Below are 23,364 nucleotides of genomic sequence, written 5' to 3' on the forward strand. Positions count from 1 at the left end.
AGGGCACCCAGTTAAAGGTGAGGGGGAAGGGAGCGTGGAGGTGGACAGGCAGCTGTGGGCAGGAGCAGTCAGAAGTGGGCAGGAGGGGATTGCCCTCCTGCGCTCCGAGTTCTTCTTTCCCTTCCCCTCTCCTGAGCTTTCCTGTTGCTTTTCCAGGGATGCTTGTGAGACACAGAAGCTGCGGTGGGGATGGAAGGGCACTGGTGGGGGGGTGAGGCGATGGCTAACAGCGTGATAACAGACACCTGGTAGAATTGAACCCACTCGCCGTGGCAGTATGGGAAGGTGCCGTCCAGCTCCTGTGTCAGCTGGGAGCTGTCGACGTAGCGGCTCAGAGCCTTCAGCGATGCCAGGGTCTCCACCTGTGGGGCATGGGGCTCATGAGCTCCATGGAGCTGTGACAGAGTCTGCCTCAGAAAGGACCCCAGGGACAGCCTGGTGCAGGGGGCACATCCCCCTCCTCCCCTGAGCACCCTGCCCTCTTAATCCATGCGGCGGAGGGGTGCTGTGTGCCAGCAGAGCTGCGTGTGCCATGCAGCAGCTCTGCATGGAGCATCTCCCCGCAGCTCCGTGGTGTTTGAATGCATGGGAGGTCACTGGGACTGCAATAGCCTGCTGTGACAGCCAAGCTAGGTGATCAAGCCTGTTAATATTTCACATTATAATAATTAAACTGAGCAGCACTAAAAGAACAATAAACTCCTTCAAGTTTAGATTCATTTTCCCTATGCCTGCCCACTGGAGGCGACTGGGAAATGCTTGGCTGCCCTGGGGCAGTTTTTGTCTGCCCAGCGAGCCTGAGAGCCTGACCCCACACAGGGACCTGCCCCAGTGAGTGCCCACCATCCCAAGGCAGGAGAACTGGGGTCTCCAAGAAAGGGGATGGATGTCTCCAAGGTGGGAGGGCTTCTTTCACGCTGGCTCTGCTCTTTCCACAGGAGACAACGCATGGATGCAAGGAGGGGACAGGGACAGGCTCACCTGCACCCCGGGCAGCCTCTCGCGGTGGGCGAGCAGCTCCTTCTCAGCCAGCAGCAGCACGGTGTGGATGCAGCCCGGTGAGACGCTCTGCAGAAGGCAGGGAAGAGTCAAACTCCATGGTGCAGCACCCAGGTACCCACAGTGACGCTGGGGCTCAATTGCCCAAGTCAGCTGAGCCCGGTGAGCTCATCACAAAGGAAAGGGCTCCAGAGCTTACTGGCGTGGGGAATGGAAATGGTTCACTCAGGCCACAACCCTGTCCCCAACCACCAGCTCCCTGGTGGGATGGACGCATAGACAGAACCTTGTGAGCAAACCCCTTTGCTCGCACCAGCAATGCTTCTCCGTGCAGGAAGCACTGGGGTCAGCACAGGATTTATTGGACATGTTGCAGCCGAGCCCTGAGCAGGCAGAGGCACAGGGCACTGCGGTGGAGAGGATGCCACAGCCCCCAGGACAGCGCAGGGCCCTCTCGCCGTACCACCTCAGCACCGGCATCAAACCCTGCCATGAGAGATCGGCTGCTGCTGCAGAGCCAGTTTGCAGGTGAGCTCAGCCTGCAGGACGCTGGAAGGCTTGGAGCTCGCTGCGGTGCCGGGTGAGAGTGGGGCCAGTGGAGAAACCCTGGCGTGGGGGCAAGGACAGATCCTGCAGGGCTGGGAAGGCACCTGTAGTCCCAAACTGCCAGTGCCTTGCGCTGGTGCTTGAGGAGCTGGAGAGGTGCAAGTGCTGGGTGTGAACTCGGTTTGGGGCATTGGGGCAAACAGGGTCTCTGTGCCATGTTGAGGGAAGGTCTGTGCTGCTGCTGCAGGCATGCTTAGAAATTAGAGCTTGATCAGCAGCACGGGGAACAAAGCAGCAGTTGTTTAAGTGCTGCAAGACCTACAGGGAGTGAGGAGCCAGAGGAGGAAGGAGTAAGAGAGCCGTGGGTTCTCTAGATCAGTGCATCGTGATGCAGCCACAGGCAGCTGAGAGCTGCCTTGGTAATTCCACACCACAATGCTTATGGCTAAAATCTGTGAGCGAGATAAAAACCACAGCCTCAGGCAGTGCCGGGGCTGCCAGAGAAGCTGCTGCCAGCTGGGGGATCACATCCATGGCACAGGCACGCGGAGCCGGGCATACCTGGGCAGAGCGGAGGGCCGAGAACAGGACAGGAGCAGGTGGCTGCTTCCTGGCATCCACCACGACAGTGAGCCCATCGTCCTTCATGTCTCGCCTAGCAGGGGAAACGAAGCAGGAGGCAGATCACACTGGTTAGAATCAGCACATGAGGTGGGGGTCCCTCCCCTCTGGCAGGACCTGCTGGAAGCCCCTCTGGTGGCTCCGTGCCCCTGAGCACCAGAGTGAGGGCAGGCAGGACTGAGAGCTGCAGGCAATGGCCTGGGAATGCTGCAGCCAAGGGAAGTGCTGGGGGCAAAGGGTCCTCAGGGCGGGAGCAGTGGACACAGTGGGGACGGCATGGGATGCACCCAAAGCAGCACATGCAGGATGCTGGGAATGCATCCTAGTTTGGCCTGGGAACTGCTTGGGACCTTCAAGCTGGGAAGCCAGAGGGTGCTGGCAGATCATCCTGACCATTACCTGGAGAGGGAGCAGAGGTAGAGGATGAGCTTCGCCAGCTCAGTGGCTGAGCACCACGTGGCTCCCCATGCACTGCTGCTGGTGCTCACCTGGAGCAGGGCCCTGCCCAGCTTGTCCGAGCTCCCTGCGGAGAAAGGGTGAGTGACCTCTCTGGCAGTCACTGCTGCTGCAGACCCCAGCCTGGAGCAACCGTTGGGGCAGCTGGGCCTCCCATTGGCCTCTGCTGATGATCCCAGGGGACTGGGAGCCTTGGCTCGGGGGGCTCAGCCCAGGTTAGTGCCATGGCATTGCAGTCACCCCCAGCCCCTCCACAGGGGCAGCACCAGACCACGAGGCTCCTGGTGCAAATGCTGGCCCTGGAAATGCCAGAGCAGAGCTGCTGGGGCCATTTTTTCCTGCTAAAAAAGATGGTTTTGTCACTGTTTTTCAGTTCTTGGGAAAAGAAAGAAGCCAAATGTTTAGTGTTTGGCAGCAAGAAGCTGAAAGGCTTCACTGCTGAGGAATGGTGTGGGAGGGCTCGGTGCAGCTGGAGCCAGGGCAGCTGCTCAGCGCAGGCTGCCTGGCTTTATGGTTGAAATTTTTTTTGCCTAGCTGAAAGGAAATTTTGCACCTGGGGGACTTTCTGGCCTTCAGCAAAGCCCAGAAATCTTCCTCCAGCAAACCCTCTCCAGCAGTGCGGTGCTGGCCTCTCCTGACACCCCCTGAGGTCTCGCGGTACCTGGCAGGCACATGATGCCCGAGCGCAGCAGCCCAGAGTGCAGGTCCTGCCAGCCTGGCGGCTCCCGGCCAGGGGCACTGGACACAGGGGGGCCATTCTTGCAGAGAGTGCTCTCCAGGGATCTGTCCTTTGTGGAGGCAGTGGCTGCCGCATCTGTACCTGCTGGCAGGGACAAAGGAGCTGGCAATGTTGCAGAGAATTGCCAAAGCCCCCAGGTAAGTGCCACAGCCCTGCTCAGACCGTACCTTTCCCAGCTGGCTTGGCTCTGCCCATCCTGGGTGAGTAGATGGCAGACACCTTCTTCCAGGTGCCTTCATGTTGGCTGGTGGCTCTTTCATCCCCAGGGGCTGCCCCAAGCCGTGGCCCCTTCAAGAAGGAGAACTTGTGGCCGGGGGCTGGAGAGAGTCGGGGGCTGGTGCTGCCCTGCTGTGCCATCTCCTCTGCCTGCACTTTGGGACTCGTGCCATGGGGATGGCGAGTGAGGAGTGTGGGGCTGCTGATCCCCCTCCTGCACCGAGCAGGGGTCTCATGGGGGGTGGTGAGGGGTAGCTCGCGGCCAGGGGAGTCCGGCTCCTCCAGGATGGCTGTCATCAGCCCAGAGCCAAAGCTCACTGGGTTCTGCAGTGCGGCCAGGTAGGAGTCACGGTGGCGGCACCGCGGGCCGTGTACCCCCGGCTCCTGGCTCAGCCTCCTCCCCAGGCAGGGGGTGCAGGAACCCTCCTCTGAGCCTGGTGCCCCCTGGCAGAGCCAGGTCCCTGTCCCCAGCCCCCCATTCACCCAGGGAAGCGTCACCTCAGCCCCAGTCCCCATCGGCTGTGCCAGGCGGGCAGGCGGCAGGGACTTGGCCAGGAGCCCCAGCTGCTCCTGGGAGAGGTCCAGCAGGTCCACATACTCTCCCGCCAGGTTCTGGCTGACAATCTCACAGAGGCTGGGCACAGCCAGCGTGGCTGGCTTCTTCTGCAGCCCAGCCTGGTCCACCTTGATCAGCCCCGGGTACCGCCCCTGGCCTGACTTCCGAGAGGCTTCCCTGCAGCCCGGGATGGTGCCCACGATGTTGCTGTAGCACCCCAGGGTGTCCGCCATGCCACGGCGTGTGGGCGTGCTGGGTGCTGCTGGCTCAGCTGCAGGTTCAGGAGCAGGGCTGTGCCCGGTCCCACTGGTTGTGCCATCACCTCCAGCCTTGGGCTTCTCGATGAACTCTGGCGTGGCGATCTTGCTCCAAGGCAGTGGGGCGATGCCGTTCTCGGTGGCCACCAGGCAGGTGTGGAGGGGGGCCCTGGTGCGGTCACTGTTGATCTCCTCCAGCCACTCATTGGTGAAGAGCAGCGCGTAGGCAGCCTCGGGGATGGGTGTCTCCTCCACCGTGCGCAGGTCGTGGGAGAGGTGCTTGACGGTGATGCGAGCCGTGTGCTCCTCGCAGGGCTCCGCTTGCAGGTAGAAGTCCCCGGGACGCAGCAGGAGCGGGTTGAGCGGTGCGAGGTGGACAACCACTTTCTCGTGAAGACACAAGGGCCAGCCTTCATGGAGAAAGATGCAGTTAAAGTAGGGAGCCTGAGAGGGAGGAAGAACACAGCATGTGAGCGAGAGCCCTCGCTGACTCTGTACCCTCCCAGCCAGTCCCATGCGCTTCCTGTGATGGGGACTGAAGAGCCCAGTGGCCTGATGGGATGTCCCCGAGCTGAGCCAGCGCAGGGCACTGCAAGCCCTCCCCAAGCCCATGGCCAGTCCCAGGGTGCCATGTGCTACCCTCAGGTAATAGGGGAAGACCCTGCTGGAGCCTCTCCAGGGTGAGACAAGGTGACCCAGGAGAACCCCACCCTAGTCCCCATCCCCAGGAGCTGGGAAGGGTCAGGGAGGGGGACACATGGAGAGGGAGCCCAGCAGCATGGTGCATGGCATTGTCGTTTAGGGCAAACCCGCCCTGGCTGGTAGTGGGGCACAGGGCCCCGTGGCATGGGGGATGCATGGGCTTACGCAGGCTGCCTGCCGCACGTGCTCGAAGAGGCGCTTGGCTGGGATGAGGAACTGGAGCAGGCAGCAGAGCCCGTCCCCCCGATAGCTGGTCTCCAGCAGCCGAAACACCTGGCCCAGCACCGTGGGGGCCGTGGCCTCAAAGGGGGGGTAGAGGGCCTGGAGGGCGCTCTGCACCGCTGCGTCCAGTGAGCCGGCGTCCTGTGGGAGGAAAGTGTCACTGGTGGGGACAGCAGCCCTGCAACAGCTGCTGCATCCCCGCGGAGCCTGTGCCCCCCACCCCACACTGTACTGCACCTCTGCCACGTCTCTGGGACCCCCGCACTGGCAACGCTAACTGAGCTCGAGGTCTCCAGAGCTTCCTCGGCTGGAAGCTGCAGAGAAACATAGTGTACACCAAGCACTGCATGGCTGGGGTGAACGCGCACAGCTCAATCTGGTTCCCAGTGTTGGGCTGTGGTTTAAGGAGCCCGGAATTAGCCTCGAGTACATCCTGCTGCCCCGTTTGGGAACGCTGGCTGTGCGGAGGTGGAGGATCTGCAGAAGCCAAGGGGTTAAACCGAGCCAGACAGAGCGTGGGGATGCGCGAGGCTCAGCAGCTCACTGTAGGAATGCACCGGATGGGAGGAAGGACAAACATTGGAGGATGGATAGAGTGTTTTGGGTCAGAGTCATTGCTGATTCGATATTAGTCCTCTGAGCGGTTTCTGGGAGCGCTCTGCCGAGTTACAGCCCTCTCCCAGTGCCGCTGCCAGACCGGGACAAGGACGCCGGTTTCGTGTACATGTACACTGCAATCCTGGGTTTGCTCTGTGGCTTTGCAGGAGACACCGGCTGCGTGGCTGGGAGGGAAGCCATCGGATGGCTCCCGTCAAGCCCCAGCTGCATCACAGACAGTGCAGGGATGGTAGAGACACAGCTGCCAAAAAGAACTCAGGGGTGAATGGGAAGATGGAGACTTCCTAACTCTTTAGGGTGTTCCTGCAGGAGAGGCTCAGATAAACAAGTCAGGGTGGGCCATCGGCCCCTTTTCTGCTGGAAACTGTGCTGCTGTTGGAGAAGTGCAGGGTCAGGCCCAGCCTGGCTGGCTGGGGATTGGCCGCTCCAGAGCAGGACGTCTCCCTCTTCTTCCTCCTCATCCTGGAAAGTTTGGCGCGTGCTGCCTCTGCCAGCTTGCAGGCACCGGGGAGACCCTGGCTCCGCCACGGGCTGCAGCCCACGGCAAAACCGAGCCCATCACCTGGGGCTGGGCTGCAGATTGAATGGCAAAGGGACCCTAGGGCCACCCCAGGAGTGAGCATCGCATCCTCCCGGCAGCCAGGGCAGCAGACAGCCCCTGTGCCTTGGGCAGCCGCAGCTCACTGTTGTCCCTGTGCTCCTGCACGGGCACCTGGGAAGACGGGTGGGATTCGCTGAAGGTGAGCATTAGTTCTGGCCAGCTAATCCCTGGCCTGGGAGCCCATACAGAGTTAATTCAGCTTAATTAGCTCTAAAGTGCTTTAGTTAATTCTTCACTCTTTCTCTCTGTCTGAACCCACAGATCTCCTGCCCCTGGGCTTGGCAGGAGGAGAGCAAGTCCCTTCTTGGTGCCCTGATCTGCAAGCATCCTGCCAAGCTTCCTGCACTCCGGCCGTCGGACCGCTGTTCTCCTAACACTCGGTCTTTGCACAATTCCTCGGAGTGACAGGAGACCTTGCTGTGGAAAAGTCTCGTGCAGGGTGAAGCTCAGCTCCTGCAGGGCCCCAGAGCAGCCGCCCACTCCCACGCACTGAGTCCAGCCAGGTGCTCACCACATCCCTCTCTTGGCACCACGGAGCTCAGCTCTTCCCCGTGCAGGAAGAGGAGCAAAGGGGGATCCGTCCGGCTGCTGGTGCTGCCATGAGAGATGGGCCAGGGCTGCCTGCCCTGCCTCTGCCAGAGCCCCTGCCCCGAGTCACCCTCGCACAGCCCTGGCACATCCCAACGGCAGCTCTTTGGAAAACCAGCTAAACTCTTTAAGTCATGTAGCGCTGATAAAAAAGCAAAAGGAACCAGAAAAAGGAGCCAGGTCCCCTGAGATGAGGCTGCCATGGCTGTGGCCACAGGGCAACGATCAGCCCCAGATCCAACCGTGCTGCTGAGGAGGGCTCAGCAGGGTGGAGGGCGCAGACTGCCACCCAACAGGGCCATGGTGCACTCTTCTCGCAGCCCCATCCCGCACCCATTGTCTCTTGTGACACCGTCCCCCCAGTCCCCTGCAGCCTCCTCCGGCCGTGGCACACACAGCACGTGCAGCCCAGTCCCGCACCTTGGTGGCAGGGGAGAAACACACAGAGTTTGGGTAAACCAACTGGGATAAACTGAGGGTGTCTGGGGGAGGGGATAGCCCTGCTGAAGGAGGGAAAAGGAAAATCTTCCAAGCCACCACCAAAACTCCACAGCCCAGGGACGTGCCAGGGGATGGATCAACTGAATAAAGAAAGCTGCTCCCCAGTCAATGGAATAAAACCGCCCAGGAATCTGTCCAGCAGGACCGTGCGAACCAGTGTCGGGACAGAACCACTGACCCCTGGCAGCCTCATCCCCCTGTGCCAGGGGATATTTTGTCCTGGAAAGACTAAAGCCATTTTCATTGAGTGCCACAAAACGCTTTGTCGCTGGGAAAGGTGTTGGGGTTACCACGGCGCTGCATTAGTGGGAGAAGCGGAGGCCAGGCCAGCCGGGGAGCCGATAGGAATCCAAAAGCAAGCAATTAGCCCCTGTCCCTTCGCCAGCTGCGAGAGAGCGCAGAACCAAAACAAAAGGCATTAGGGAGCATAAGGAGATTTACATTTGCAAAGCTATTTCCATTTCAATAAGCCAAAGTACTGTTAAATAGAGATTGATATTTCTCCCCAAATACCCATATCTTTTAAAGTGGTTTACACCAACAAGACGAGCCAGGCGTTGGTGTTTTGGTGCTGGAAAGTTGCTTAACTCAAACCCAAAGCCACAGGATGACTCAGCTCCGGCTCCTTTCTCCCTCTTTCTCAGGGAAGATTGAGGTTGGAGTGCTGGGACCAGCCCTGAATATCAATTCCTCTCCCTCTCCTGCAGCCTCCACTGTCAACAGCTTTGGCAGGGCACGACGCAAACGCTAACGAAGAGCCCCAGCCCAGCAGGGTGGGAGGCCAGTGTTCCACACAGCATTGCCCAGCAAACCTGGGCAACGGCGTGTGCCGGCTGTGGTGACAAAAAAGATGGCCAGCCTGGGGACGGATTCACCGAGCATCCCACACCTGCACACCAGGTTTGGTTCCTGCAGTAGCTCCCACTGCTGCACCCCATCCCGCTGCCAAACTTGGTGGGGAAGTTTGAGCATCGCAGGCTGCAGCCCTGCAGGCACCTGCCCAGTCAGCCAGCAGCCACCGCTGCCTTCACACCCGACCTGTGCTTTTGCACCCGATCTGCTCCATCGCTCCCAACCTGCACCTTTGCATCCAACCTGCACCTCCACACCCATCCTCTGCCATCACTCCTCATCTTTGCCTTCCCACCCACCCTCCACCTTCACACCCAACCCTCTGCCTTCGCACCTGACCTGCACCTTCGCACCTGACCTTTGCTTTCACACCCAGCCTGCGCCATCGCTCCTGACCTGCACCGTTGCATCCGACCTGCGTCTTCACACCCGACTCCCACATTCACACCCACCCTTTGCCCGCACCCTCTGCCGTTGCACCCAACTCTCCGCCTTCGCCCCCACCCGTGCCATCGCTCAGACGCGCACCCCATTCTCTGGGGGTGCCGCAGATGGCAGCGAGCGGGGAAGCTGAGCAGAGAGAACGGGAGAGTAGGAGTTATTACCATGTTCGCGGGTCGCGGCAGAGGGGTTGGGGGCCGCGGCACCGCCCGTCCCGTCCCTCGTCCTTGCCGCGGGTCCCCTGTCCCGGGGGCTCAGCCCCGGTGGCTCCCGAGCTGCGGGGGGGGGGGCAGCCCCGGCCCGGCTCCGGCCCCTCCGCCCGCCGCCTCTGCTGGGAAAGGGGAGAAAGAGGGAAAAGGAAAGAAAAGGCGAAGAAAGAGCGAGCGCGGCGGGGCGGGCCAGGGGAGGGGGCGGAGGGGGCGGCTCGGGCAGCGTCGGCTCCAAGGCTGCCGGGACGGGGGCTGGGAACGGGAACGGGAACGGGACTGGGACTGGCGGCAGCACTGGGACCGGGAACGGGAACGGGACTGGGAACAGGACTAGGAACGGGATTGGGGACAGGACGGGGAACGTTTTTGGGACTGGTAATGGGACAGGAACTGGGAGCGGGACCGGGCTGGGGCTGAGAGCAGGTCTGTGGGCACGGGCATCCTGCCTGTATGAGCATCTCGGGGGGGGGGAAGAAGAGGGGGAGCATCCTGCCTGCGTGTGTTTGTGTGTGTGCGCGCGCGCACTGGCATCCTGCCTCTGTGTGTGTGCACGCATCTGTGTCTGTGTGCCTGTGCAGGCATCCCGCCTGCTTGTGCATCTCTGTGTGTGCAGGCATCCCGCCTGAGTGTGTCTGAGTGTGCACACGCAGGCGGGCACCGTTTGTCGTGGGTTCCCTCCTTTAAGCAGCCCCAGGCCGGCGTTGTTGGGCACCATCAGGACTGGTTTGTGCTCAGCTGTGCTTAGCGCAGCTCTTGAGCTCTCATTTCTGAGCTGGCCTGAACGTGCAGCAGAAGAAAAGCATCTCGTGGCTCTTTGGATGTTTTGGCAATGGAAAGTGTCTAGCTGAAGGCAGAATCGTGTGATTTAGCAACCAGAAGTCGTACAAAAACAACCAGCGTAAGAGCCAAAACCACAGTTTGGTTTATGCCATCGCAACCCTCTGCTGGTCGGCACAGCAAACCCATCCCCGGTGTCGGCGTCCAGCGCTCCCGGTTTGCCCTGGAGCCGAGGTCACCGCCGTTCTCCCGGTCATGCGCTCAAGGACAAGACCCGGGACAGGACAGGGACGGGCAGGGTGGCCGCAGCGGGGGCCGTGCGGATGAGGAACATTCGTCCGGGGTTCGCGAGCAGCCAAAGGACACGCTGTGCAAATGAGGCGAGACGGGAGGAGGTGCAGCTGGGCTGCTGGCTCGCTCGGAGGGAGCGCGGCGCCAGGGAGGGCTTGGCGTTCGTTTCCCATTTCCCTGGGAGCTGCGAGAGCCCTTCGGCCGCCAGCGCAGAGCGCGAATGCCGCCAGGGCTCGGGCAGGGGCTGCGCGGGGAGCGGGGCTGGAGCGCCCGCGGCAGCGCATCGCCCTCACAGAGTCACACAGAATCACCAGGTTGGAAAGGACCCACTGGATCATCGAGCCCAACCATTCCTAACACTCCCTAAACCATGTCCCTAAGCACTTCATCCCAGGCCGAGCCGCCTGCCCGGGAGCCGCTGGGCCGGCCCCTCCCTGCCCCGGCAGCGGCCAATTACTCCTTTAATTGCTTTAGTTCACATACTCGGCTCCAGCCTTTTTATAGTTTCACTGAGGATGAGGGGAGTGTGAGCTCATGCTCTGACCTTCTTTAACTTAACACCTCCAGGGATGGGGCAGCCACAACTTCCCTTGGTAACCTGTTCCGGCGAGAGTGGTGAGACACTGGCCCAGGTTGCCCAGGGAAGCTGTGGCTGCCCCATCCCTGGAGGTGTTCAAGGCCAGGTTGGATGGGCTTTGGGCATCCTGAGCCAGTGGGATGTCCCTGCCCATGGCAGGGGGAGGTGGAACCCATGGCAGGGGGAGGTGGAACTAGCTGTTCTTCAAGGTCCCTTCCAACCCTGACTATTCTATGATTCTAATTGCCTGGTTACCTCTGAAGCGTGCCCAAGGTCTTGCTCTGGCTCCTGCACCTTCTGGCAGGCAGCGGGGCTGGGCGAAGGGCTGCGGGCAGGCAGGGAGGCAGCGGGCAGAATCCCCCCTGTGGCCCTGGGACTGGTGAGCAGGAGGGGAAGGATGTGAAGCTGAGCTCGGTGGGACCCCACCAAGGGCAACAGCTCCTCGCCAGGGTTCCGGGGTGCTGAACTAGCCCACCCTGCAGCATCCTGGATCCAGCCCCACATCCCTGCAGCGCCCCAAAGCAGCTCCCCGTGCCCTCCTGCCACCCTGAGAAAGCCAGGCTGGGAGGGAAGAGTTGGGGTGCTGGGGACCGAGCCTGCCCAGCAGAAGGCAGAGCTCCTGGGGGCCTCCCGGGTGCCCCTGCTGTCCCGGGGCCCCTGACCCCATGAGCTCACCCTCCTCTTCTGCTCCCTCTCTCCATGTGCTGTTTGTCCCGAGCAGCTGCTGGGACAGACTGCCTGTGGCCTCCTGCCCTGCCCCTCGGAGGCACAGAGCCACCATTCAGCTCCCCCAGGCTCTGCCGGAGGTCACCATTCCTGCATTTTTATTTTTACTTTCCTGCAAAATCGGCCCCTCTTTGAGTCCCCTTTTGTCTCACCCGAGGCCTCCAGACCTCGCGTCATGAGCTGCTCATGTCTGGGGGCGATGGCAGCCCTCGGTGGGTGGAGAAGACGCGCTGGCTGCCACGCTGGTCCCTGGGGGACCTCGGGATGTCACGGAGATGCTGGGGTGGAGGGAGGGCCAGGGTGGTGTGCCCAGCATCCAGGACCCTCTTTGCTTGTAGCCATGTCCCTGCACTCACCGTCACCCGCTCCTGCTGTCTCAGCTCACGGGTCCCCGAGAGTTTCCGTTCGCCTGGTTTTGATGCAGCAGTCGGGGCTGGCGTCAGCAGTGACCCCGTGCTGGCAGAGAGCCCTCCTGGCTGCAGGAACAGCCAGAGCTGGGACAGCCGATCCTGCAGCTGGGAAAACAACAGCAGAGGAGCCCCGTGCATCCCAGGCTGTGTTTTCAGATGCTGTTGGATCAAAGGCTGTCAGGGACTTGCAGGTGATGGTGGGCAGCGATCCACACACAGGAGCTGCAGGTCCCTCTCATCTCGACGCTGCCAGCATTTTGCAAAGTCCCTGTGGCTCTGAGGACAGCCCTGGTGGCCATCAGTCCTGGCCAGAGCCCTGTCCTGTTGGTGGCCTGGAAATGGAGAGAGGGAGGTTTTATTTCTGGCTGAGGAATTCCCTTTCCTAGTTTCCCCCACAAACCAGCTGGGTCGCTCCCTAGCTTCTCGCTGAGTCCCTGGGATTTCCCCCGTCCCTCCCTGGCAGGGTTTGTGGTCCCGGCTCTGCCCACAGCTGTGGGTGAAAGGCTGGAGCGGCTGCAGCGATGCTGCTGCCCCGGGGAATTCCCATGCGGTTGTGGCACCGTGGGAAACCGCTGTGGCTGGATTTCCTTGCAGAAGGCAAAGGTGCCTGGGATGCCAGCGTGGCACACCAGCCCTTGCCAGGGGTTCAGCCGGGAAGGGGCTCGATGCAGCAGCAGACCCAAGCTGGCGGCTGCTGGGATGGAGCAGGACCAAAGCCCAGCCCCAGGTCCCCTCAGGAGCCGCAGCAGGTGATTCCAGGGATGTTTGGATCATTGCATCATCCAAAGAGACACAGGAAGAGCTGTGGGCAGGAACTGCTGGCACATGTGCAAGGAGTGTGCGTGGCCAGAGGAAGCCTTGGCGTGGGGAGCCAGGGGTGGCCTGGGGACACCAGGTCATGACACTGAGTGGGGAACAGACAGCACAGGAGATGGATGTCCCACAACTCCCCACCCTTCTGGCCTCTTGGCTCCTGTCTGATGATGGCCCTTTCCTGCAAACACCAGCCCAGCCCCAGTGGCCTGGGGGGACCAGTCCTTCCCCAGCAGAGCCACCTGCCAGGCAAAGCCTTTTCCCCTCCAGAGGGTCAGCTCTGAGAGAGCAGGATTTCACGCTCGGTTCCCTGCTGTCATCCCTTGCACAAAGTGCTACCACGATGTGCCTGCAATGTTGGTTATTAGATGTGGTTTCAGCTGTTCCTTGCTGAACACGAGAATGTTTGGTCAGGGCTCATGCTGTTTGAAGGGTGTTTTGAGTTCAATTTCACTCAAACCAGAAGGAAGATGTTCTGGTTTTGCTTCCTCTCTGGGCTGCTCCCCATAACATTTCATTTCTCCTCATGGAAGAAGTGCTGTTTCCTCAGTGCTTCTGAATTTCTTAAATACTATTTCGAAACAGCCCTGCTGTGATGTGGTGTCACAGATAGGAGGGTTTGGGGAGCAAAGCACTGGTGACAGGCAGCATCACGGCACCATGGGGGCTGCCAGCAGGCATTGACCTTTTAACTTTCTCCTTTGCTCTTGCCACTTTCTCTCTCTGCAAACAAAGTTCTCCCCACGGGCCCTGCCCCCAGGGATGGATTTGGGCTGGCACTGACAGGAGCATCACAGCCCATGGATGCTTGGGTGCCCATGGGATATGGGTCTTTCCTAGGCTGTTTGTCCTGCTCCAGCAGGCGCCGCCAGCACCAGACCTGCAGGATTGTCGTGTCCTTGTTTTCCTGCCCTGGATCCCAGAGCTAACCACGACTGTGGTGCAACTTTCCAAAGCTGTGGCCACACGTGCAGCTCTGGTGGGCTTTTGCTTCTTCCCAGCAGCCTGCACATGCCCCTGTCTGAAACTTGAAGGAAGAAAGGCAGAGTTGGTCCGAGAGCCTCGATCTCCCCAACCCTGGGTGCTCCTTGTACCAGGTTCCTCCAGCACAGACAGCCCAGGCTCCGTACTCCCCATCCCTCAGAACCTCCTGAGTCTGCATGGTGCAGGCTGCACTTGAGCAATAGCTGAATTTCACAAGCTCCTGGTTCCAGGATGTCAGACCTGGCAGGCAGGGCTTCCCTGGATCCAGCAAGAGATCTGCCTGCATCTGCTGCTGTGGGTTTCCTGTGCCCAGTCCTGCCGCTTCCCCAATGAAAGTAAAGTGAAATTAAATGAAAGGGAAGTGAAAGTAAACTGAATAACTTCTTCCCTCTGCTCCATCCCAGGGCCACGGACCAGAGCGGGACCCCGTGGCAGAGGGTTAGGCAGCAGGGCTGCTCCCAGCCGTGGCTCAGTGAAGGCAGAGCAGGCAGGGAGGACGTAACCCCTTCAGATGCAGCTGGCGGAGCCAACACCGTGCCCGCAGCAGGTCTGCTTCACCGAGCTCCTGCTGCTGCAGGCAGGGACTGTTTGCACCTGCTGGAGATCTGGAAACAGACCTGAGGCATCCCAGTTGTCACTATCCCTTCTTCGCCTGCGAGGAGAGGTTCTGGGTGTGCCGTGGTGCAGATGTGCCATGCCATAGGCATGAGTGCCACCAGTGCAGAGCAGTGGGGTAGTGGCTGAGCAGGAAGCCCTGGGGCTCCAGGGACGCCCCGCGTGGGCAGTGGCTCTGCACACCTCCCTTGCCTGCAGTTCCTGTTTTGGCATGGATATAAAGGCAGTGTGGGCAGGGAGAGGCCGGCAGCAGCGTGGCACTGTGAGAAGTCAGGATGGGAGCACAGAGTCTGGCGGTGGCTTATGGGGCACTGGCTTTGTGCCTGGCACTTGCCAAGGCTGCCAACCCTGGCTTCGTGGTCAGGATCACCCAGGCTGGCCTGGACTACGGTGGGTTCGGTTTCCAATTTCCCTCCTCTTGCACTGCTGGCTGAGGAGAGCGTGGGGTCCTGGGGCAGGAGGGGGGATCCTAGGCTGCGGGTGCCGCATGCAGCATCACCTGGGCACAGGGCTGGCAGGGCAAGAGGCTCTCACTGCCATGGCACGTGTCCGGGCAGCCAAACTGTGAGCCTCGCAGGAGTGAGCTGCGGAGGAGAGGAGGTGGGGACCTGCATGGAGGGCACTGACGGAGATGGATGGGCCCCGTGCTGATTTTGTTGAGGCAGACAGAGCCCTGGCTCCAGCGAAGCGCTGTTATGGATTGAAATACACTGTGAGAGAAACAGCTCATTTACCCCGCAGCTCTGCCAGCTGCGCAGGAGAGGAGGACGTGACTCCCCTTCCCAGACGGATGCAGAGATGCAGTACCCGCTCCTGCCGTGCTGCTCCCCGGGATGTGGGCTCCATACAACTTTACCACTGGTGCTGAGCATGGAGCAGTGCTGTGCCCAGGACCTCCTGCATACCTTGCACAGCACCCAGCCTGGAGACTGAGGACTGGGATTTCTCCCTCCTCTCTGTCCTGCTTGCCCACCACCTTCCCCTGATGCTGGCCATCGGGCAGAGGTCAGGCAGCTTTGCCTGTGTGCTCACTCTGTGGATCGGGATTAGCTTTAGGAGTTGGAAAGCAGCCAGGGCGCAGCCTGGATGTTCCCTTTAACCCTTTTGCTGTGTTCTTGGTGCACGCTTCCCACTCCCATGGGAACAGTGTGGTTGTGACGCTCTTCCTCTGCCCCTGCAGCCCATCAGCAAGGGATTGCCATACTGGAGAAGGAGCTGGCCCGGCTGAAGCTGCCGGACATCTCAGGTGACAGTCGCCTCCGGCACGTGGGGAAGGTGCGCTATGAGATCTCCAGGTGAGCCCTGCTGGCACTGAGGAGTGGCTCGCTGTCCCCCAGCCCAGGCAAGGAGTGGGAGGGGTGAGGGAGAGCAGGGAGTCCTGGAGCAGTGACGACAGTCCTGCCCCCTCCACAGCTCCCAGAAAGGTTGGCCCTATCCTCGGTGCAGGCAGAGATACTCCTGCTTCACCCTCCGTTCAAGGGGTAGAAAGGAACTGGGGTGATGGCACTCTGCTTGTGCATGGATTTTGTGCAATCAAAACCCAGGCGGTGGAGGTGGCAGTGCCCGCGGGAGCAGGGTGCCTGTCCCACTTGTGGAGCAGATCTCCTGCAGAGATCCCAGCTCCCTGCTGCCTCGCTGCCCCTATCTGCTCCTGCCAGGTGGGGTTTCCAGCTGCTGTCCGGATGGCCGCAAGGACCACGTTTCCAAAGGAACCACCTTGCTCTGCATGTCCCTGCCTGGACCCGCTTTGCAGCGGCAGGATGGGAGCTGGGGATGCTGCTGGTGCAGTGGTCCCACTCCCTCCCTCCCTTCCCAGATGTGTGATCTGGGCCAAGGCAATTCCTCTCAAGTGCCCTTTCTCTTATGTTTTTGTTTGTTTATTTTTAGCTTGGAACTGCAGAGTTTCAATTTGCCGTACTCGCGGATCTCCCTGTCCCCCAATGTAGGCCTGCATATCTCCATCTCCAACGCCTTCGCCGAGGTGGATGGGGACTGGAGGGTGAAGCTACTCTTCATGTGAGTACCCGGCTCCTCCTCTCTGTGCTTGGACATCTCACTCTGTGACTCCCTCCCTGGGCCTGGACAGTTTTATCCTTTCCCTTGTGTCTGGGCAGCTGCTTTGCTCTCTCCAGCTATGCTCACCTGTCTTTCCTGCAGCTGGGCTGAAGCCCCTGTCTTCCCAGCACATGTTCAGGAGTCCCTCAACCCAGAGGAGCCCTGCCAGGTCTCCTTGCCTGCCAGGAGCCCTCGGAGATTGCCAGGCAGCGTTTATCCCACTTGCTGGGATAGACAGTTGGGGAGACTATGTCAAACCACTTCCCCTCTTGTGGCACTTGGGGTGTGAGGACAGTCCCTCCCGCTCGCTTGCAGTGGGGAGCACCTTCCCAGGCACCCACAGGGACAGACCTGAGCCAGGTGGGCAGAGGTCACTGCCATTCATTACAGCCACAGACATGGATAGACCAGGGTGGGGGCAGGAAGACGGACAGTGGAGGAGCTGTGCATCAACTCTCCTATCTCTCTCCCACCTCCCTCACTTGCCCTCAGCCCTTTCTGTCTAAAGGTTACCTCTCCTAGTTTATGTTCTAGTGGAATCTGGTTTCCCTGAGTTTGAACTATTTCCTGGTCCCCTCTGGATGATCAATACAAGGGAAAGCCTGAGCAAGACAGATCTGTCCAAAAGCTGATTTGAGGTCCTTTCACCAGGACTCTGCATTGAGAAATGTCCCTTTCCCCTCCTCCTCTCCCTGCAGCCGGGACCATGGATCATTCAACCTGAACGTGGAGAACGTCTATATCAAAATTGACCTGAAGTTGGGCAGCGACACCTCTGGGAAACCCACTGTTGACACGTCTTCCTGCAGCACCCGTATCTCCAAAGTCCGGGTCCACTTTTTGGGCAAGTTCGGGTATGTAAGTGCAGTGTGCTGGCCAGGGAATGCAGACGTGTGGCTGGAGGAACTTGAATCTGATCTGAATCTGTCGTGCTGTGGCTGCACACTTAGGGAGATTTAAGACAGGCGCTAGGCTGGCGTGCAGGTGGTTTACAAACAGAGCTGTTTGCAAATGTAAGCCCTGAGGCAAAGCAAGGAGCCAAATTGGTGTGGGAATGATGCCAAAATGGTGTGGGGATGATGTTCTCCCGTATCCCACATTTCTAGTGTCTCCCTTTCCTGCGCAGATGCCTCTGCAGCAGCCTCTGCGCTAAGGGGGGGGCCTCCCTTCTGGTTTTCTCCGCAGATGGCTTTACAACCTCTTCTACAACGCCGTTGAGTCCAGATTCCGGAATATCTTGGAGAGGAAGGTATGTGGGTGAAGGAGGGCAGAGCCGATGTACTGGAAGGTTGGAGCACCTGCAGGGGTTAGCAGAGCCAGAGCTCCCGGGTGCACTCCCAGTTTGGTGAAAACTGGAGGAATGAGCATGGCCAGCCACAGCATTGTGTGGCTCAGGCTGAATTCAAAACCTGCAGCTTTTGCCAAAGCCCAGCGTAATTGGTTCCTAATTAACAAAGACTTTTCTTTCCATGTGGTCAGTTAATTAGCTCTCACACTTTGGCCAAACTCGCTGCAGCAGAGGAGCCCTGATCAGAGCTGTCTTTGAACAGCCGAGCTCCTGTCTGCTTTCCGGGACAATGGGGCAGAAATTCTCACCCCTGGATTTCAGGCGCTTGCCTCTTGTTTTACCGGGGTGCATCGGGGGCTCAGTTCCTCCTGCCCAGTGCAAAGCCCATGTGCAGAGATCTGCAACAAGACATGGAAACAAGCTGTTAACAATAATTACTACAAGGCTAACTGGCACGAGTCACAGCCTCCCTGGATGTGAACCTTGCTCGGGAAGGAGGCAGTTGGAGAACAGGCAAATCCCACTCCCACAGCAGATCCCACCCTGCGCTATTCCCGATGCCGCATCGTGGCATTCTCAAGGCCACCAGGAGCCATGGCAGCAGATGGGATGGCAGCAGGAGCAAAGCTGGGGCTCAACGGCCTTTTCTGCTGTTTTTCCAGTCAGTATGTTCCGTGCTCCTGTCTGTGCCGGGGGGTGTTGGCTCTTTGAGGTGCTCTGCTCCAGCTGGGACTCAGCTGCTCAGCACAATTCATCCCAGCACGGGCTGTAGGAATAGTCTGAGGGTGCACACGAGGTTTCTTCCAAGGGCAGCTGACTTGTGTGTGGGGAGCCTGCTGCAAGCAGATATTTGCAGGTCTGTACCTTGCTTGCATCTTAGACACTTTCTTAATGTGCCAGCTGAGGAGAGACAAACGCTACTCTGTGCTTTTGTGAGGAATAAAACTAGCACTGGAGAGCGAAACAGAGAGCACGGCTGAGGCTCGGACCCAGGGACATGAACCAGCCGTCCCCGGCAGAGCCGCTCTTGCTCAGCTTCACCGCATTTCTTGCCCTCAGGTCTGCGAGACCGTGGCCAGCTCTGTGCACAATGACCTCCAGCCTTACCTCAGGAGCCTGCCAGGTACCAGCCTGCATGGGATGTGACGGGCACATCCCAGATGTGAGGACAGTGCATTACCTTGTGCCCACTCCCATTCCCTTGTATTTCTGTACCCAAGCTGGGAGCCAGGGCACCCTGCATAGCACAGACCTGGCACCCTGCCTGCCCATGGGAAGAGGCAGCACAGACACTTGCCTGCACGCAGCCTCAAAAGAGCCATCTTCCAGCGCCTCACAAGCCCGGGCTGCCTTAGCCGGGGCACCCGGACCATAGCTCAGGCCTGGGAGTCAGCCTGTGCTGATGAGTGAAAGCAGTTTTGGGTTATAGGGTTTGGTTCCACAAAACAACGCTGCTGAGAAGCAATCGGGAGGAAAATGGGGTTTTGCTTCTAAACAGGAGTGAGCTGAAGCTGGCACTGAGCTGCTGCACTGGGAATCTTGGAGTCAGTGAGGTGATCTGCTCCCAGCTTTCCTGCACAATCTCCCTCTCACTCATCTGTCTGTCCCATGTTTTACAGTCACAGCCAGGATAGATGCCATGGCTGGGATCGATTACTCCTTGGTGGCACCCCCAACTGCTACTGCCCAGTCCCTGGACGTGGAACTGAAGGTGAGAGGCTGCCCTGGGAAAGCTCGATTTGGCTATTGCCATCACCACAGGTGGGTGGGGACTATGTTTAGTGCCTTCTGCAAAGGCTGTTTCCCAGCCCAGGCCAACAGGTGAGTCCCACCACCCTCTGGTCTCCCACTCCACCTCTCTCTTTTCTCCCAGGGTGAATTCTTCTCCATGGTCCACCGCTCTGCTGTGCCCTTCACTCCGTTGCCGCTGGCCTTGCCATCAGATCACGACCACATGGTTTACTTCGGGGCCTCCAGCTTCTTCTTTAACACAGCCAGCTTTGCCTACCACGCGGCCGGGGCTCTGGTCTTCGAAATCACAGACTCCATGGTGAGCAGTACAGGCAGGATGGGGGCTGTTCCTAAGTCTCTGGGCAGTGGGTTGGATTTGCAGAGAAGCTGTGGTGGGTACCTGTGGTCTTGGAGGGCTCCCCCAGCTTCCCTGGCGAGCTGCCTGGAGGCTGAGAGCTGGGAGCGGTGGGATGGGGCCGTCCTGTCCAGCACAGCAGCGTGTGGAGGTGCAAGGGCCAACCTCACTGCAATCTCAGCCACACCGCATCACCCTGGTATGACTGTCCTCCTCCACAGATCCCAGAGGCCGTTGACTTCCATTTGAACACCGCCACCTTCTCAGCCTTTGTTCCCCAGGTGAGTGGTCCAGCCCTTCCTTCCCAGAGCTCCTGCACACACAGCTGGGAGAGTGCTCTGTGCAAGGTGGTCTTCTCCAGGAACGGAGGTTTGTGATGCTATCCCAACCTTCTCCCTGCTCCTCTGCAGCTAGAGAAGATGTACCCAGACATGCTGATGAAGATCAGGCTGTCCACCCCCTCTGCCCCATCCCTGAACATCAGACCCGGGGGGCTCTCACTCCAACCTGTCGTGGATGTTCAGGCTTACGCCATCCTTCCCAACTCCAGCCTGGCTCCTCTCTTCCTCCTCAGCCTGGTGAGTTGGGGTGCAGTGGTGACCACAGTCCCTGCCAGGCAGCTCCTGGTGCAGCCCCAGCTATGGCTGACACAGTGCGTCGGTGGGATCTCCCCTGTGTCTCCGTTGGGCAAAGATGAGAATCTGAGCTGTGCACCATCCTCCTGCTGCATCCAGCAATGCTGAACCTTTGCTGCTGAGCTCCCGCCAGGAGAGGGGCTGCATGCTGTCCAAAACCAGCCCAGCCCTGGTGCAGAGGGGCTGTCCCCTACAGAAATACACGCTGTGTGCAAACGTGCCCCTGGACAGGCAGCGGCCCTGCTGCATGTTGGCTGCTCAGAGCCGTTTGCTGTGTGTCTGGTTTGGGGTGAGGTGGGGTGAGCACTGCCAAAGCTCTGCGCTCTCTCCCCAGACAGGCAACGTGTCAGCTTTCATCGATGTGAGATCCGGCCACATAGTTGGGAACCTGAGTGTGGGCAGGTACGGAGAGGGAACAGCGCAGGAGGGTGGATGGAGGAGTGCTCCCGTTCTGGGCTCCCAGGACAGCGGTGCAGTGGGGAGGTCCTGGGGAAGGGGACCTGGTGTGGCGGGGAGGAGATGGGCCTGGGGGAGCAGGAACTGCACAGCCATCAACAAGTGGCACCACAGTGGGAGCTGCTCCCTCCATTGGGACAGCCTTCACAGCACCCCTTCTGTCTCTGCGCAGGTTGAGGCTCTTTCTGAAGCATTCAGATGTTGGCACATTCCAGGTAAGCTGTCCTTGGCCATGACCAGAGCCCGTAGCATGGAGGAGAGAGCCTGCTGGGAGCCAAGGAGAGGGCTCTTTCCCCCCAGGCCCCAACACACCTGGGGCTGCACCCAGGACCCCTACCCTTCCAGTGTGGCCAGACAAAGCTGCTGGTCTCTGGTGAAGCGTGTGCCCACCCCAGCTTTCCATCTCTTTCTTTTCCTAATTTTCCTCTGGTGCCCGGTCACCTGTTCACCTGCAAGCTAAAGCTTTCCCTCCCCTTCTCTCCGTTCCCCAGGTGCGACAACTGCAGTCCATCATGAACATCTTTGCTTCCACTATCCTTCTCCCGCATCTTAATGGTGAGAACCTGCTAGAGGGAGTGGGAGGTGCTGGAATAGGTACTGGCGAGGTCATTCTGTCCGAGCAGGCCCAGCTCGTTAATTAAATCCCTGCTGCCAAGCCTGATGGCTGGGTAAAGCCTGCAGCGAGTGCAGGAGACCGTAGTAAAAGCACCCGGCATGCGGGAGCCCCTCATAGCTGCAACATGCATCCAGCAGCGAACACAGTGGAAAAAATGAGCATGCTGCACATCCTAATGCTTTCCAGACCCTCTCCCCCGCTTGCTGCTTCTCATGACGCCCCAGCAGCTGGGGCCAGAGTGGGGCTGGCAGGGGACTGCGGCCCCCAGCCTTTCCGCAGAGCCTGGGAGGAATTTCCTCTGCCTACCCAGCAGCAGCAGGGGCGAAGAAAGGGCTGGGGAGGAGGAGGTAGCTGCCTGCTTTGCACGGCCGTTCTCCCTCTTGCTCCCATTTCTATCCCAATGTGGCCATGTGTGTTTTTTCTTCCAGGCAGGTTAGAGCAGGGTTTCCCTCTGCCGCTGCCGGACAGAATACAGCTCTCCAATATCCTTGTGCGGTTTCACCAGGTGAGTGAGGGGAGGACGCAGCCCCAGACAAAGCCAAGCCGCTGCCGGTGTGGTGTGCAAAAGCCACTTCCACAGCCTGTGCTGCACGGTAGCGGGCAGGAGGGCATGCATGGTGAGGATCCCAGTGATGGCTGCATCCCAGAACCTGACTTTTTCCATCCACACAGTGTGGGTCTGGGCTCTGCACCCCTAGGGCAGCACCCCATCATTCTCCAGTTCTTAAACCCAGAGCCTGAATTTCCCATGATGCTTTTTATAGCAGGCAGAGCTCAGTGGGAGTGTTGGCCCAAGCTCACCCCTGCGGTGGGGGAAGCCCCAGAGGGGTGCTGGATATTTATAGTGAGGCGTGGCTGTGAGTTGTCTTCTTCAGAGCCCTCCCAAGGCTAAGATTAGGAAGAGAGGCTGGAAGAGCTGTATGTTCTACCCCCATCCTCCCTCCCCAAGATGGGGTGGGAGCTGAGGAGCACAGCCCACAGCGGGAAGCGGCTGCCAGGGCCCTCACAGCCCCACATTCTCTCTTTCTCCCAGAATTTCCTGCTGCTTGGAGCAGACGTTCACTATCAGCCCAAGGAGAGGACATGAGGTGACAAGAGGGACCTTAAGGACAGAAAATGCCACCACCACCCCATGTCCCCAGCTGGGTCCTTACCCAGAACTACCAACAGCTGGAGGTCCCTGGCCCCCAGCCCACCCTTGCTCCCTCCCCTGTCCTCCTGCTTCCCCTGGGCCAGACCCAGTTCTTGGTAATAAAGGTGTCCAGTGTTGGGGTTGAGTTCATTGTGGTGCTCTTGCTGTCTGAACCTTCAGTGCTTTCCTCGGGTCCTTTGCACGAGCTCAGGGTCTGCTCGGGGGTGGCTGAAGATGGATGGATTGGGAGCAGCCCTGAAGAGAAGGACCTGAGGTGCTGGTGGATGAGAAGATCAACATGAGCCAGTCATGTGCTCTTGCAGCCCCAAAAGCCACCTGTGCTGCATCCAAAGCACAGGGAGGGAGGGGATTCTGCCTCTCTGTTCCACTCTTGTGACACCTCACTTGGAGCTCTGCATTCAGTTCTGGAGCCCTCAGCACAGAAAGGCCACGGATCTGCTGGAGCGGGTCCAGAAGAGGGACATGGAGATGATCCAAGGGCTGGAGCAGCTCCTGTACAAGACCAGGCTGGGAGAGTTGGAGTTGTTCAGCCTGGAAAAGAGAAGGCTCTGGGGAGACCTTAGAGCAGCTTCCAGTGCTGAAAGGGGCTCCAGGAAAGCTCGGGAGGGGCTCTGGATCAGGGAGTCCAGGGAAAGGAGGAACGGTTTTGAGCTGAAAGAGGGGAGATTGAGATGAGATCTTGGGGAGAAATGTTCTCCTGTGAGGGTGGGGAGGCCCCAGCCCAGGCTGTCCCGAGCAGCCGTGGCTGCCCCATCCCT

General features: G+C 59.6%; 2 protein-coding genes and 1 long non-coding RNA gene across 8 annotated transcripts in view; 2 read left to right on the forward strand and 1 right to left on the reverse strand.

The window, feature by feature from the left end:
* LOC128853867 (uncharacterized) overlaps positions 1–9,046 on the forward strand; it is a 24,757-nt gene extending 15,711 nt beyond the window's left edge. The window contains exons 3-4 of the long non-coding RNA XR_008452681.1: positions 939–1,113; positions 6,795–9,046. This is a non-coding gene — a long non-coding RNA (uncharacterized LOC128853867). The remainder of the gene's footprint in view (positions 1–938; positions 1,114–6,794) is intronic.
* Positions 1–14,033, reverse strand: part of KIAA1755 (KIAA1755 ortholog) — an 18,744-nt gene extending 4,711 nt beyond the window's left edge. Inside the window, exons 1-9 of one of the 6 annotated variants that reach the window (XM_054081962.1) lie at positions 11,852–14,032; positions 5,258–5,455; positions 4,076–4,834; positions 3,529–3,649; positions 3,284–3,445; positions 2,566–2,689; positions 2,107–2,200; positions 982–1,068; positions 246–362 (exon numbers count right to left, since the gene is read on the reverse strand). In XM_054081962.1, the coding sequence (XP_053937937.1) occupies positions 246–362; positions 982–1,068; positions 2,107–2,200; positions 2,566–2,689; positions 3,284–3,445; positions 3,529–3,649; positions 4,076–4,834; positions 5,258–5,455; positions 11,852–12,043 (1,854 nt within the window). In that variant the 5' untranslated portion in view covers positions 12,044–14,032. Of the gene's footprint in view, positions 1–245; positions 363–981; positions 1,069–2,106; positions 2,201–2,565; positions 2,690–3,283; positions 3,446–3,528; positions 4,835–5,257; positions 5,456–9,079; positions 9,271–11,851 lie in introns of those variants that run through there. The other 5 variants (XM_054081961.1, XM_054081957.1, XM_054081958.1 and 2 more) reach the window with 5 other exon arrangements.
* A 544-nt stretch (positions 14,034–14,577) lies between these two features.
* On the forward strand, positions 14,578–22,717 carry LOC104060857 (bactericidal permeability increasing protein). Its single transcript, XM_009562704.2, has 15 exons — positions 14,578–14,707; positions 15,498–15,612; positions 16,205–16,333; positions 17,071–17,226; positions 17,558–17,621; positions 18,720–18,783; positions 19,280–19,371; positions 19,534–19,710; positions 19,968–20,027; positions 20,157–20,324; positions 20,716–20,783; positions 21,010–21,052; positions 21,329–21,392; positions 21,882–21,958; positions 22,487–22,717. The coding sequence occupies exons 1-15, from the start codon at positions 14,593–14,595 to the stop codon at positions 22,538–22,540; spliced, it is 1,446 nt and encodes a 481-aa protein (XP_009560999.2). The 5' UTR covers positions 14,578–14,592; the 3' UTR covers positions 22,541–22,717.
* Positions 22,718–23,364: the final 647 nt, after the last annotated feature.

Source organism: Cuculus canorus, chromosome 16 (assembly GCF_017976375.1).
Source record: "Cuculus canorus isolate bCucCan1 chromosome 16, bCucCan1.pri, whole genome shotgun sequence".
In the NCBI taxonomy this organism is placed as follows: Eukaryota; Metazoa; Chordata; class Aves; order Cuculiformes; family Cuculidae; genus Cuculus; species Cuculus canorus.

Coding starts and splice junctions, on each gene's coding strand:
- LOC104060857 (XM_009562704.2), top strand. CDS start 14,593: ATGGGAGCACAGAGTCTGGCGGTGGCTTATGGGGCACTGGCTTTGTGC. Junction 18,784..19,279: donor TTACCTCAGGAGCCTGCCAG/GTACCAGCCTGC, acceptor CATGTTTTACAG/TCACAGCCAGGATAGATGCC. Junction 20,784..21,009: donor GGGAACCTGAGTGTGGGCAG/GTACGGAGAGGG, acceptor GTCTCTGCGCAG/GTTGAGGCTCTTTCTGAAGC.